Source organism: Myotis nattereri (assembly GCF_964212035.1).
Source record: "Myotis nattereri genome assembly, chromosome: 11".
In the NCBI taxonomy this organism is placed as follows: domain Eukaryota; kingdom Metazoa; phylum Chordata; class Mammalia; order Chiroptera; family Vespertilionidae; genus Myotis; species Myotis nattereri.
This window is the reverse complement of record NC_138086.1, coordinates 75,240,761-75,255,145: the sequence shown is the minus strand read 5'-3', so window position 1 is coordinate 75,255,145 and position 14,385 is coordinate 75,240,761. Positions and strand designations below refer to the sequence as shown.

At 45.2% G+C, this 14,385-nt stretch overlaps 1 protein-coding gene across 1 annotated transcript in view; it reads left to right on the top strand.

Moving 5' to 3' along the window:
* GLI3 (GLI family zinc finger 3) overlaps window positions 1-14,385 on the top strand; it is a gene marked incomplete at its 5' end in the record, with an annotated part of 268,118 nt that overhangs the window by 235,212 nt on the left and 18,521 nt on the right. Inside the window, one exon of the mRNA XM_081101728.1 lies at window positions 14,223-14,372. Within this exon, the coding sequence (XP_080957854.1) occupies window positions 14,223-14,372 (150 nt within the window). The remainder of the gene's footprint in view (window positions 1-14,222; window positions 14,373-14,385) is intronic.

Sequence of the window (14,385 nt, the reverse complement as noted above, 5' to 3'; positions counted from 1 at the left end):
TCAGACGTATCTTTTCCATGGTATCCCTTTATGGAGATGCCCTGGGACACTTCCAATATGTCATACCCCAAACAGAAACATAATTTCTCCCAAATCTCCAATGCTGTTATTTCAGATTCTGTCAAGCTAGAAACTTCTGTATCATCTATTACTCCTCTCTTTATTTATTTACCATCCACAAATTATTTCAAAATGTCTCCCAAATCCAGCTCCTGCTCTCTAGCCTCAAGACCACAGCTCTCTTGGATGATTATAGCAGCTCCCTGAATGGGCTTCCCACCCAGTTCCTACTCAGTTACCTTTTATCATCACAAATCTGATCAATGTCCTGTTCAAAACTTTGCTTGGTTGCCTGGGGTCTGGGTGCCTTCGGGCATTCAACGCCCCTCATGGTTTTGCCCCACCCCACCTCTGGAGCACTCATCCTCCTGACAGCTCCCTCCCCTCTCCCAGAGCATGGCTCACACACATGCTTCCTCCCCTACACTTGGTGTTATTTACCAATATACCATGCTCTTTCTTGACCATGGACCTTCCTCTGAGGTACACTTCCGTCTGTTTCTGGATCCCTCTCCCTTCTGGATTCAGCTCATTTACCTGCTCCTAAAGGCTTTCCTGACTTCATGTGTTGAGTGCTACCCTCTCCATTTAATTTTAACAACTTGTTTCTCATTTGCCCCATTTAGAGTATCATCTCAGGCACAGTGCCTATGTTTTACTTATATTTGTTTTGCCACAGTAAACGAATGAATCCCATATCCTAATGTCTGGTCAGTGTTCCTTCTGTAAACTCTGTGTTATCTACTAACATAAAGAAAACTACAAGCTATATATGGAAAAGTTAGTGTATGTCCATCTATAATAATAAAATGCTGATTAGACCAGATGTCCTTCCAATGTCCTTCCTGACAAAGCGGGGGCGGGAGGGGAGCTGGTGCCAGCAGCTGGGGGAAGGAAGGCCTACTCTTGCACGAATTTTCATGCATCAGGCCTCTAGCATCATATAAGAACTTTTGTTTTTATATCCTTACTAGAGGCCTGGTGCACAAAAATTTGTGCACTCGGTGGGGAGTGGGGGTCCCTCAGCCCGGCCTGTGCCCTCTCGCAGTCTGGGACCCCTCGGGAGATAACAACCTGCTGGCTTAGGCCTGCTCCCGGGTGGCAGAGGGCAGGCCCAATCCCTAGGTGCAGCCCCTGGTCAGGCTCAGAGCAGGGCCGATTGGGGAGTTGGGGCACGCCCCCTGTCACACTCAAGGCAGGGTTGATGGGGAGGTTGCGGCGCCACCCCCTGTCACGCACAGAGCAGGGCCGATCAGGGGGTTGGGGCACCACACGCTGTCACACACAGAGCCACAGGGTGATCAGGGGGTTGGGGAGCTCCCCCCTATCAGGCACAGAGCAGGGCCGATCAGGGGGCTGGGGCGCCGCTCCCTGTCACACACAGAGCAGGCCGATCAGGGGGTTGGGGCGCCGCACCCTGTCACACACAGAGCAGGCCGATCAGGGGGTTGGGGCGCCGCACCCTGTCACACACAGAGCCACAGGGCGATCAGGGGGTTTGGGTGCTGCCCCCTGTCACGCTGATCCCGGTTCCAGGAGGCCTCGCAGCTCTGCTGATCCTGGTGCTGGGAGGCATATTACCCTTTTACTATATAGGATAGAGGCCTGGTGCATGGGTGGGGGCTGGCTGGTTTGCCCTGAAGGGTGTCCTGGACCAGGGTGGGGGTCCCCACTGGGGTGCCTGGCCAGCCTGGATGAGGGGATGATGGCTGTTTGCAACTGGTCACACACCCTTCAGGGTGGGGGTCCCCACTGCGGTGCCTGGCCAGTCTGGGTGAGGGGCTGAAGGCTGTTTTCAGGCTGGCGAGTGACGGAAGCTCCCAACTGCTCCTTTTTTTCTTTTTTCTTTTATTCTGGGCCAGCTTTAGCTCTGGCTCCAGCTCTGAGGCCTCTGCTGCTGAAAGCAGGTATCTGGTTTGTTTGGGTTCTATAATCGAAACACTGTATCAACTCCAGGTCTGAGATCCCGGCTCACTGAAAGCAGGTTTCTGGGGTTTTGTTTAGCTTCTATATTTGTTACAATGTTTCAAACTGCAGGCTCAGAGGCCGGCAAGGCAGGAGGGGAATGTTGGTTTTCTCCGTCACTGAAGCAAGCAAGCCTCATGTTAGTTTCAAGCTGCCTGGCTGCCGGCCACCATCTTGGCTGGCAGTTAATTTGCATATTGCCCTGATTAGCCAATGGGAAGGGTAGTGGACGTACGGCTAATTACCAAGTTTCTCTTTTATTAGATAGGATATGTCCCAGCAATAAGGGATTGCAATGTATAGAAGGGGAGGGTAGCATGTGAACAAGTTAAGAGTTAATCAAAACATGGTAGAGTTATTCTACATGTTGAAAAGCTTGCTAAAGCATCGATGTGCAAGGGTTTCCTTTTCATGTTTTTGGTGAGACAAACCTGACCAGGCCCTGGGCAACGGGCATGCCAGTTTTCCATGATGTGGGATGTGAGGGGAGGAAGAGCCTCCTGCGTTTTTCTGGGTAGTTAGTTTACGTTTTAGTTGCAAAGGTATCCATGATGTGAAATTAATTTTTAAACGGTATTCCTTTCTGTGTTTCAAGAGCCAAATTTGGATAAGATCCCATGGCTGTCTTAGTCAGTCTTGGATCTTCAGTGCTCAGGACAGCAGCTGTCATATCATAAATGAGCACTGAGTTAGTAGTGATTGAATAAGTCAGCTCAGTGGGATTGTGGGCAGATTTCCAAATGGATAACTTTGCCTGCTTGCCTGCCGCTGTCTTTTCTTCCAGTATTTCTTGAGTTTTGCCTGTGTTTTCAACAGCAGCAGACCCCACCCCCTTTGCATGGTCACATGCACACGTGTGCTCACTAATCTCCTTCTGACCGCTGAAGGCTCCAGCACCTCCTGCAGCACACTCCCTTCGCAATATGAGGGGCAGAAAACCTTCAGGCAAAGTCATGCTAAGGGTTGGGACTGGGCAGGCAACACAATAAATTGTTCTTTTTTAAAAAAATATATTTTTATTGATTTCAGAGAGGAAGGGAGAGGGAGAGAGATAGAAACATCAATGATGTGAGAGAATCATTGATTGGCTGCCTCCTACATGCCCCCCACTGGCGATTGAGTCCACAACCGAGGCATGTGCCCTGACAGGGAATCGAACCGTGACCTCCAGGTTCAAAGGTCATTGCTGAACCACTGAGCCACACCAGCCGGGCCACAAAAAATTTTCTATTCTGTATCTTTAAAGGAGTTCATTTAAAAAAAAAAAAAAAAGCTGACTTTTCTCCAAAAATTAAAAAATAGATTATCATTTGCCCTAACTGGTTTGGCTCAGTGGAAGATTATCATTTGAAATCCAAATACATTTTTGTTATTATCTTAACAAATATTATAGTCATCAGAATTATGGTATCAAAACCTGTGAAACAGTATGTAGTTTTTAGGGTTGATATGTTGTAATGTTCAGAATCATTGTTGAGTAATGTGGAGGAAATGAGGTTGCAATTAAAAGTGCAAGATGTGCTGTTATATTATTATACCTATTCACCCAAATGTTCAAGTTTTATAACAAAAGAAAGCATGATTTCCCGAACTGGTTTGGCTCAGTGGATAGAGTGTCGGCCTGTGGACTGAAGGGTCCCAGGTTCGATTCCGGTCAAGGGCATGTACCTTGGTTGCGGGCACATCTCCAGTGTAGAGAGCGTGCAGGAGGCAGCTGATCGATGTTTCTTTCTCATTGATGTTTCTCTCTCATCGATGTTTCTAACTCTCTATCCCTTTCCCCTCCTCTCTGTAAAAAAATCAATAAAATATATTTTTTTAAAAAAGAAAGCATGATTTTTTTAAGTCCTTACCTGAGGATATGTTTTCATTGATTTTTAGAGAGAGTGAGGGGGTTGGGAGCATTGATGCGAGACAAACATTAATTTGTTGCCTCCTGAATGTGCCTGACCAGGGATCGGGGATCAAACCCACAGCCTAGGTATGTACCCTGACTGGGAATCGAACCTTCTGGTGTACAGGATGATGCTCAGCCATCTTGCCACGGGGCCAGGGCGGCATGTTTTTGAAGAGTGTCTGCTGTGCAGATACAAGGTGGAAAGAGTGTACATTAATCCTCCTTTCCCTTCATGGCAGAAGTCCAGACCCCCAAGGTGGGATGCCATTTGGCGTCTGAGATATTTGATTTGGCAACAAATGCCATTCCTTTAGATGGCAATGCTTCCCAGATATACTGGATACATAGAAATGATCCATACATGTGCGTGGCCAGTCCATGTCGTCCTTGGGAGAGGTGGCATTTTATGGCCCCTTTCCTGGACCCTCTGACCTCGCCCTCCTTCTCTGTCCAGGAGCCGGTGAGGTGCGGGAAGGTGGGGCTTTGCCTGCTTCTCCTCGGGAGCTAGAGCTGGGATTGCAGAGCTGGCCCTCACTGTGCTGGGTGGGTTAGTCCACTGTAGAAATGAAATAGAAGATGTCTTTTTGAAGACTGGTTTTCTAAATTGCTTCGTTCCGTGATCACACAGTTTTTATCTTGTCTGGCTGAGTTTAGTATTCTTATTCCTAAAATGGATGCTAATAAATTCTTACTTGTTTAAACTATGAATAGTTTTCTTTGTGGTGACGAGGTCCCCAATCAGTTTGCTTATGAAGAGTGTGTGTTTTCGTTTTTGGCCACTTATTTTGATTGATTTAGTTATTTTGGCTAAAGCAAAAGTTGGTATTTTAAAAGCATAAGATAAAAAATTAAATATGCCCACATCCTTGTAGAAACGATGTAAGCAGAATCTTGGAATGTTTGGGGGGTATGATTCAACCGCTTTATATCTATATTTAAAAATGTCAATGGAATTTAAATACTAGCCCTTTCAGAAAAGAAATTCTGAGAAGTTCTTTAACAAAAGTCACCTTAAGACACTGTAAAAGAACCTTCTGAAAAGAGAAAGGTTACATTTATGTTTTAGTAAAGTTAGAATCCAGAGAATAAAACCGTGAGAGAGCAGTTTTACAGTTCTTGCAAGGAATTATGGGCCCTTAACCCGTTTTCACTGATGAGGATGTCTTCTTTTTATCTAAGAAACGTAAATCACATTAATTGATGTTATTAGTTCCTATATTTTGCTTTTAAAATATTATTTCCAAAAGCTATAATTTAAGTGTTGGGTCATCTTAATATTAAGCAATATACTGTTGTTCTGTGTTCATGAATTTGGACCAGTAACACATGCCCTTCTTCGTGGGAGAGAGTATCAGCTAAATAAATTATATCACAAATTACATCTAGTTATTTTGTAATTCAGGGTAATAACCAAACCAAAAACGTAGAGATTCTGAATTAACTGGCCTTGAATTTTTTATGAGTTTTTAGTGAATTTTGGAATGTATAATTCGTTAGAAAATAACCAGTTTTTCCAAATCGTGTGCTATTTTATATTAACTTACTTGAATTAATATTAGTGTATAATGTTTTAGGTTTGTTTCCAACTCTGTACAAAGTTGAGTTTTCTCCATCTTCCCACTCATCTCTACAACTTGAAAGATGAGGAAGGAATATACAGAGAAGTTATCATTTATGTGAAGTTCCCAGATTGTTAACTCTGCGTTCAGTATGAAATCCACCAGGAAATACTGTGCCATAAAAGTATGTTCTGCTTTAACTCAGTCTGTCTGGATATTGTAGGGTGTGTGTGTGTGTGTGTGTGTGTGTGTGTGTGTGTGAACAGAAGTTCTGATAAAGATGCATATCGCCTTCTGCTTCTGTGGGAAGTCATTTGATAGGCCCAACCCCTAGTCTGTCTGCCAAGGCTAGATACAGTCCTGGGGAATGTTGGGTTTAACCTGGCTGTTCGCCATCACTTTTCTTATTTCTCCCCACCGTCTCCATTGTTACCAGAGCTCATCACCAAGTACATTGTCGTGGTTTCCTTTTTTTGGAGGGGTGGAAGGGTAACATCTTTATTGAGATATAGTTCCTATACCCATTTGAAGTATATTACAATTCAGTGTGTTTTACTTATTCACGGAGTTGTGCAACCGTTATCCCTATCCTTTTTATAATATGTTCATTACCCCATCTCCCAATCTGTCCCCAGCCATTGGCAATCACTGATCTGCTTTCTTTCTGTATAGATTTGCCTATTCTGGGCATTCATATGAATGGAATTGTGCAGTAGTTGTTCTTTTTGTGTGACTGGTTTCTTTTAATTATCATGATGTTGTCAAAGTTCATGCGTGTTTTAGCACATGCCACTATGTCAATCCTTTCTGTACACTTTTGTTTTTAAATGTGAATGACGAAGTTCCATTGCAGTGGAACATATATGTTCAGCTGACTCTGGTAGGGGTGGGGGTGGGGGTGAGGGAGGTACTGTGAAGCCCATTGTTCGGACAAAACATTTACCCTCTTAAGGAACTTTGTTTGCCTTTCTTTCACATAAAAGAAAATAATTTTGTTACAGATGTGCACCTAGAAACAATTTAAATAACTGTCGACAAGTATATTTTGTGTGATCTCACCCCAATTCTTAATATTTACAAGTTAGAAATAGGAAAATATTTTACTTTTGTGAAGAGAATTCAGTTTTGTAACCAGTGTCTTGAGTCTTTTATTTACTGTATAATTTTATCGTTTTACCAGAAAACTGAAAGAAATGTAGATATTTTTATTAGGTCTTGTGAATTGAAACAGTTGTTTATTGAGATCTGCTTCTCCATGAAGATCCCTCTCGCAGCAAGCTGCTACAGCTTTTTAAAGATTCTGCTAGGAAGATTGATGGGTGCCACTAAAACCATTTAAATTATTTTATTTATCTAAAATTAAAGTGCATATTGAGATATAGGGCCTCTTTCAGCCCTGATAGTCTGTGATTCCTGCTTATTTCTGCTCCTGCCTAGTGAAGCCTTTAGGAATCCAATCACAGCCTGTCTCTAATAGAATCCATGTCATGACAGTTGTAAAACTTCAAAAATGGTCCATGTATCAAATAATAGATAAAACAAGAAGGCATGTGCCTCATTTCAGATGGAACATTTTGAGGGATTCTTGTAGAGAGCTTCCTTTTTAGATAAAGCATTTTAATCTCTCTAGCAAATTATTTTTAATATAAATTAAATTTTAATTGATTCTAAGTTATTTTTCCTTCTTTCCCCTTTTCAGAAATATCTCTGGACTACTAAGTGAAGAGATAGTAATAGGTTGATTGAAAATCGAGCTTTCTTAAACTTGTTTACTTGTTCATATTTCATCCTCTGCCAAAGAAGCGTTTCTTAATGTACCCCTCAGCAAATCCTTAGAAGCTTCAAATTACTGAACCCTGTTAAACATATTCATTAACTCAACTTTGCTTATGAGCTAATGACCTGGTAGCCCATGTGAAATCATTTATAAAGTATCAAACATTTCCATTTTGATATTCTGAGAAGGAAATGTGTGTTTTCTTCTTTCCTTTTAAAAACCAATCATGGCATCAAGTAGTGGCATGTTAGTGTGGCCAGATGCAGAGAAGTGTAGCAAAGGGATGGATCAGAAATAAAACTGAGCGTCCTACAAGCAGCTCTAGGCTCCGGCGGACCCGCAAGCCCATAATGCAGCCCCATTGTCTTGGGTATTCATATATGAAATGCACCGCTTTCCAAGTCTTTATTTCCTTTTCTCGTTAAGCAGTGACACTGTGTGTACACTGTGTGTACCTGGGTGTTTGTGGGTGGAGAGAGGTCATACTTACCTGAGCGCTACGTAAGCTCTTTGCTTTCCTATTCCCCTTGTCTTGTGGGAAAGACTGGTGTGCCAGGTACACGCACAGGGAGCCACGTGGAAATGGAAGATGAGTGTCTCCTGTCCTCACGGTTTTGGGACGTGCTCAACAGTAATCTTTTCATTACAACCGTGGGAGGAAGTTACCTTCCTGACGTTAAGCAGCTGACTAACTTAAAGGGTGAACCACGTGAAACGGCAAGGCAGTTGTTGACTAGTGTGTCGCCTGGCTGAGTGAGCTGAATGGGGATGTGCAACTCTTCCACACAGATCTTTGAGCCATGCTGTGGCTTCCCCTCTGACACGTCACCTAAAGTGGGGGATGCATCTAGAAAACTGTGCTTTTTTATTTTTTTTAATCCTCACCGGAGGAATGAGGATATTTTTTCCATTGATTTTAGAGAGCGTGGATGGGAGGGGAGAGGGGAAGAGAGAGAGAGAGAGAAACATAGATGTGGCAGAGACACATCTATTGGTTGCCTCCCACACTTGCCCCCACCAGGGGCTGGGATTGGATCTGCAACCCAGGTACCTGCCCTTGACCAGGAATCGAACCCATGACCCTCTTCTGTTCAGGCTGATGCTCTAACCACTGGGAAACATGGTGCTTTCTGAGTGAGAATCTGCGGGGCGTCTGGCTGAAGGAGAGGGAGACAGAAGAAGGCAGAGGCTTCCAAGGGTCACGACCTGCATGACAGCAGCTGTATTTGGAGAGCTGGGAACGGTTGGGCTCTATGGGCTGCACGCATGCCCTTCATCTGAACACAGGGTTAGGAATCAGACTGGGGGAAAACCGGCAGCTCCGAGCTCAGAGTGAAATGACGAAGCCAGAAGAGGGCACCCCGACGAGCTCAGTGGAGTCCAGGGAGGGCTTCCTCTGTGCTGCTGGCGGAGGAAAGGCTTCCCTGGCCCGTTTTCCTTCAGGTCTTCCTTCTGGCAGCACCTCAGCCTCGGTGGGTGCCCCTGAGGACTGGGCTTCCCAGAGAGAACCCTTTGAAGAAGGTAGCACCTTCAGCTGCCTCAGTTGCCAGGCCAGCAGAGAGGTTTTCCCACCTTTCTCTGCTCCTGCAGCTCGGTGTGAGTGGAAGAGCCAGGGGCACTGGGTCTTGGCTCATCCAGCCACTAACGAAGTCGCAGTTGTGAAATCTCGCTTTTGTTGGTTTGCGGTGGGCTCCTGAGCTATTTTTTTGTTTGTTTCATCAGCCAACAGTTTCCTAAGGCAAAAGCCTATAATCCCTATTGTAAAAATGGCGAAATGGATCCATCGGGAAGTTCAGTGGTGGGACTCAGCCTTTCCCATGTCTTGCCTGGTCCTGGCCCCCCTCACCTGTTTATTCTGAGCGGTCCCGCTGAGAGAGTTGGCATACAGCGCCGTAATTTACGCCATCTATCTCTTTCTGGCGCTTGGGCCTCTGGCAAATGGCAAGACTTTGTGTTAGATTAGTTTGGAATTTAATCATGCATTTATTTTCCCTCCAATTAAATTATTTATGTATTTGACTAACGGTTTCACTGCTAGAAAGTCAAATTTTCAATGACAACATGCCCCTTGAATTTCAGGGCAGTTTCTTGGGATCCGTCTGTCTGTTGAATATTAAGAACTTACTGTGTATTAGTCTCCGTAGCTACCTGGGATTTCGGTGAGCAAAGAATGCGTGCTTTGTCCACCCGGCCCCAGGAACACGATGCAAAAAGGGGTAAGTCTGTCTGGACTAACCCCTCCCCTGTGTTAGCTCAGGATTCTGACTTTCATCCCTTCCTACTGCCTTTCCTTTTCTCTGGCACTGAAACGTATCTCCTTCAAATTTTACTTTCTCGGGCTTGAGAGCCGCCTTGACCGAGAAAGTCATGGGCTATGCGACTCCACAAAGGAAGCTTCGAAGTCATCCAGTTGAGGGTGAGCAAGCCCGTGGCCTACAGGCCCCCAGCTTAGCTTCGCACGGCCTGTGAGCTAAGAATGGTTTTTACAGTTTTAAACAACTGGGGGAAAAAGAGTGTGTGTGTGTGTTTTTAAGAGTATTTCATGACACGGGAAACTTTTGGTGTCCATAGGTAACAGCTGTGCCCATAATTTTTGTACTGTTATGGCTACTCCCCTGAAACAGTGGCGTAAGTAAGAAGTTGCAACAGAGACCTTTTGGCTCAAAAAGCCTGAAATATTTACTCCCTGGCTTTTCAAGGAAAACGTTTGCTGACACCTGATCTAGTTTATCATCCTAATGCAGCTATTTTCAACTTATTTCATCTCATGGCACACAAACTAATTACTAAAATTCTGCAGCACACCAAAATACATTTTTGCAAATATCTCACAAAAGTAAATAGGTATAATTTTGATTTATTCACACCGGACAGCTATTGTTTTGTTGGCTGTTGTCATTTTTTTTAGTTGGCAATCTAAGGGAAAAGGGGTCAGTGCCCCCAACCACATAGTGAGGTATTGCATGCTTTAAAAATTCTTGCAGCCCAGCTAGCATGGCTCAGTGGGTGAGCATCGACCTATGAACCAGGAGGTCACGGTTCAATTCCCGATCAGGGCACATGCCCAGGTTGTGGGCTTAATCCCCCAGGGTGGGGAGTGCAGGAGGCAGCCAATAAGTGATTCTCTCTCATCATTGATGTTTCTATCTCTCTCTCCCTCTCTGACATCAATAAATATACATTTTTTAAAATTCTTGTAGCACTTCAGGTGAAAATTGCTGTCCTAATTTTACAGATGAGAAAATAATGTCCCAAATAGGTGGACTGAACTGTCCACATGTACACAGCTCATCAGGAATTGGTGTGGGTGCATCTTCTGTTGCCCACCATGCTGTTCCCACTGCGACGGAAGGTCTGCCCTGCGACGAGCCCGCGCGCGCACTCCTGGCAGAGGCCAAAGCAGCTTTGCCAAGAAAAGTAAACATTTAGGACCTATGGCCGTGTAAAGTCTGTGATTTCTTAGAATTTTAATTTTCACCTGAAATCCAGCTCCAGGAAATGTTTGAAGCTTAAAATACATTTGGGCAACCTGGAGAGACAGAAAGATGGCTCTGTGTTTCTTTGTAGTAATTTGTTACCTCCTGGGCTCAGCATTTGGACCATAAAGACAAGCAAGGTGGACCTGGTCCCTGCGGGCTGAGATCATGGAACTCATTTCAAGAACAAGAACTTGTGGTCTCCATCCGAATCGGCACTTGAACAGTTTCAAAAAATCACAGAAAGCACGTTAGGTGGAACTCAGGCTCCTCTATGGGGGCTGAAAGCAAAGTTTCCAAGATACTAATGGTCTGAAAGTGAGGTTGCCTCCACTGTCCAGTGCAGGACCTGCCCCATCGTGGCCACGTGGAGGTAACACTGGGGTGTGCTTGCTGATTGGCACGGGATTCCCATCACTGGGATTTTCAGATATTGTCTCAGTTTGGTACCAGCACCTTGTAGGCATCTTCTACAATCTGTCTGTCTCTCCAGGTCACTAAAGCCCATACAGTTTAACAGTCCAGTCTCATGCCCCCTTCAGAGCTTCCCCTTCCTGTAACACCCAGGCATACACTCAGGGGCTGGGGGGGTGTGCTCTGACTCTGACCCTCACCTCTTCCCTCCCTTCTTGAGTCTGTCTCCTCAGGTGTGTTGGGGAGAACAGAACAAGAGTCTCTTACTTCACTGGCTGCTTTTGGTGTCTCCCTGCTGGTCATCCCAGTTCCCCTGAGTAAAGCCAATTACCTTTGATGCCCTCCTCCATCAGGGCTGGCGTCCAGGTGCTGGCTTTCTGGTGGGGTGCATGTGACTTCTCTCCGGGGGCATATCCCACAGTCTAGCTGCTGGAGACCTGACCTGCACACTGCGTTTCAGGAGGGCCAAGCTTGGCTCTCACAGTGGTATCCCCGGGGCCCCTGGTGACTGCCTGGCCCATTCTCTCCTGCCATGCGTGTTCTGCACCCTGGTCCTCAAAGGCCCCAAATTCTGTCCTCTGCAGTTGCATCTGTTTCGTCTTTCTGCAATGGTGTCCCCTGTCTCCCCGCTCCCAACCTCACCTGCACCCCAGACGGGTCTTCACTCACCCTTGCGGCCCGACTTGGAATGCACTTCATTGGAGAAGCTAACCCTTAAGTTTCACGCAGATGTGATCTCCTGTTCATTGTTTGTATAAAACCTTCTTATTTCCCTTCATGCCACCGATTACAACTATAATTGTATAGTAACTTGAGTCATTACCTGTTTCCTTCAGTGGCCTGTAATTTCCTCCGAGCAGGAGCCATGTCTGTCTGATTCCCCAGCACGGGGCCTGGTGTGGAGTGGCAAGTCTCCACAAACAGGCGAGAGGTGAATGCGCTCCCATTGTATTCCTAGTATTCTACGCAGCAAAATAGGGTTCACGTTTGGCTATCTTTCTCATTCTTTTGAATTCTTGATGGTATGTTATTTTAAAGTAATCTAATACCTTATATTAAAATCTTATTGTATGGATACTAGGTAAAATGAAGTTGAAAAGATAAGCAAATGCATCAACAGTACAATTTACTTTGTCCGGCGAAAGTTTCCTTTACTGAGGCTCCACCAAGGACCAGGAACACTTGTCAGTGACTGAGAATTTGAAACCGAAAGACGTGCGTCCTGGCCTCAAAGAGACACTCAGCCCAAATTCTGATTCAGTTTCCAGTTTTAACTTTACCTGCCCCCCCTCCTCCTTCCTTCTTTCCTTTTCATGTATATCAATCTGAGGAGCTTTATTCCTAGCAACTTGGAAAAAAACTGAACCAAGAATAATTGTTATGGAGTGGTTTTGTGTGACCATTAATTTTTTTTCTCCCTGGAAAGGAGAATTCATAGAACCCCTCTGTGCCATGTGGACTTCAAGGCTGGATGTCAGCACACATGTGGGACAACCCTGGGTGGTGTGAATGGCCTGCAAACGTCAGTTTGCCTGAAGCATCAGCTTGAAGATTGCCCCGCACATCTGTTCTCTTCATATACTTACGGAGACCGGCATGACTTTTCACAAACGCGGATACTTACGACAGTTGACTTTTTATAGGAAATTCACACCTGTTTGCCCTGGGGTTGCTGCACCGCAGGAACCTGAGTGATTCTGTGTGGTTTCCTTGTTGTCTTCAGAGCCTGGGAAAGGATCCTGGCTGTCTCCCCGTGCGCCGTGCTGTATTCCCCACATCCTTTGTTCCTCAGGCTTTCCGGGGGCTGCTCAAGGAGAGGAGAGTGAATGGTTAATTGCTTTTCTCTCCCCTCATTCTGTTTTCAGCTCCAGAGACAGCCCGGCTCACTTCCTTGTTTCCTTGCAGCAGCCGGCCGCCTAGTGGAGTCACTGGGAAAGGCAGGCTGTGGTGGTGGAATCTGAGGCTCCAGCCCCCAGAGGCCACTCACTGAGGAGCCGAGGCAGCAGAGTAATTAAACGTTCTGTCACCGCTCTGCAGCTCATGGGACCCGAGGGGAGCTTCCTTTTATTGCACCGCGTTTTTAGCGATTGTATTTCTATGTATGTTTGAGAAGGTGTTTGCAAAAACCTTATGTTAAGGCCAATAAAACTGTGGGGCGACCGGAGAATAAAATCCACAAGTTCAAATTAGTGCACAAATTTCCCCAGTAATCCATAACTGACATTTTAATTATATTGTAATTAACTTAACTTTGATCCAAATTAAGAACCTTCTCTTCCCCTGATGCTGCCGTAAGTTTCTCGTGTCTCCCAGTTGTAGGGCTTGTGATGCTAAACTTTGAATTGTTGGGGACGTCAGGGAAATTCATCTTCATTTTAGAAACCAGATTAATAGGACTATAGAACTGGAAAGAACGTTTTAGAACTAGGCCATCCATTTCTTTATTTTGTGCATGCGACCACCAAGATCCCGAGAACCTGTAGCATTTTGTGGACGATCGCCTGGTTCTCCAGCATCTCAGTTTACTTCTCTGTGATTCTTGTTCTAGAAGAAATCCCACTCGTTGGAAATAAAGTGGAGCTTGGAGAAGTGCTTTTGTTGGTTGTTGTTGTTTTGGGAGGGGTGGGTTCCTTACTACAGATTGTGTGTGTTTGTGTGCACGCATGTGTGTGTCCTTCACAGCCAGCTGCAGCCCCACCCAAGGCCTGGGTGGTGAGAGCGGGAGAGTGCCTCTGTGGGCAGTGAGCCCTGACCTCCACTTGGAAGATGAACAATAACAGAGACCCAGAGAGCACGTGTGTGGCTCACCCTGTTTCACAACTCTGCTCTGCCAATGCCCTGGGACATCAGGCTCCCTCCCAATCGTGTCCCTTCTGCTAGTTAGGAAGCATACACGCACAATTAATTAGAGCAAATTTACGTAGGAAACATACTCAACTAGAACAAAATAACCTGTAATCGGGTAAAGTTATCATAGAGTCTTTAGGGCATTTTTTTGCATTGCTGTTTTTTGCCTTTAGAAATTACTAATAGATTTTTATTTAATTTCTCGCTTGCTTTCTTTCAACCCTCAGCATATAAACAATGACCATATTCATGGAGAGAAGAAGGAATTTGTGTGCCGGTGGCTAGATTGCTCAAGAGAGCAGAAGCCCTTCAAAGCCCAGTATATGCTGGTGGTGCATATGAGACGACACACAGGAGAGAAACCTCACAAATGCACTGTGAGTACACAGG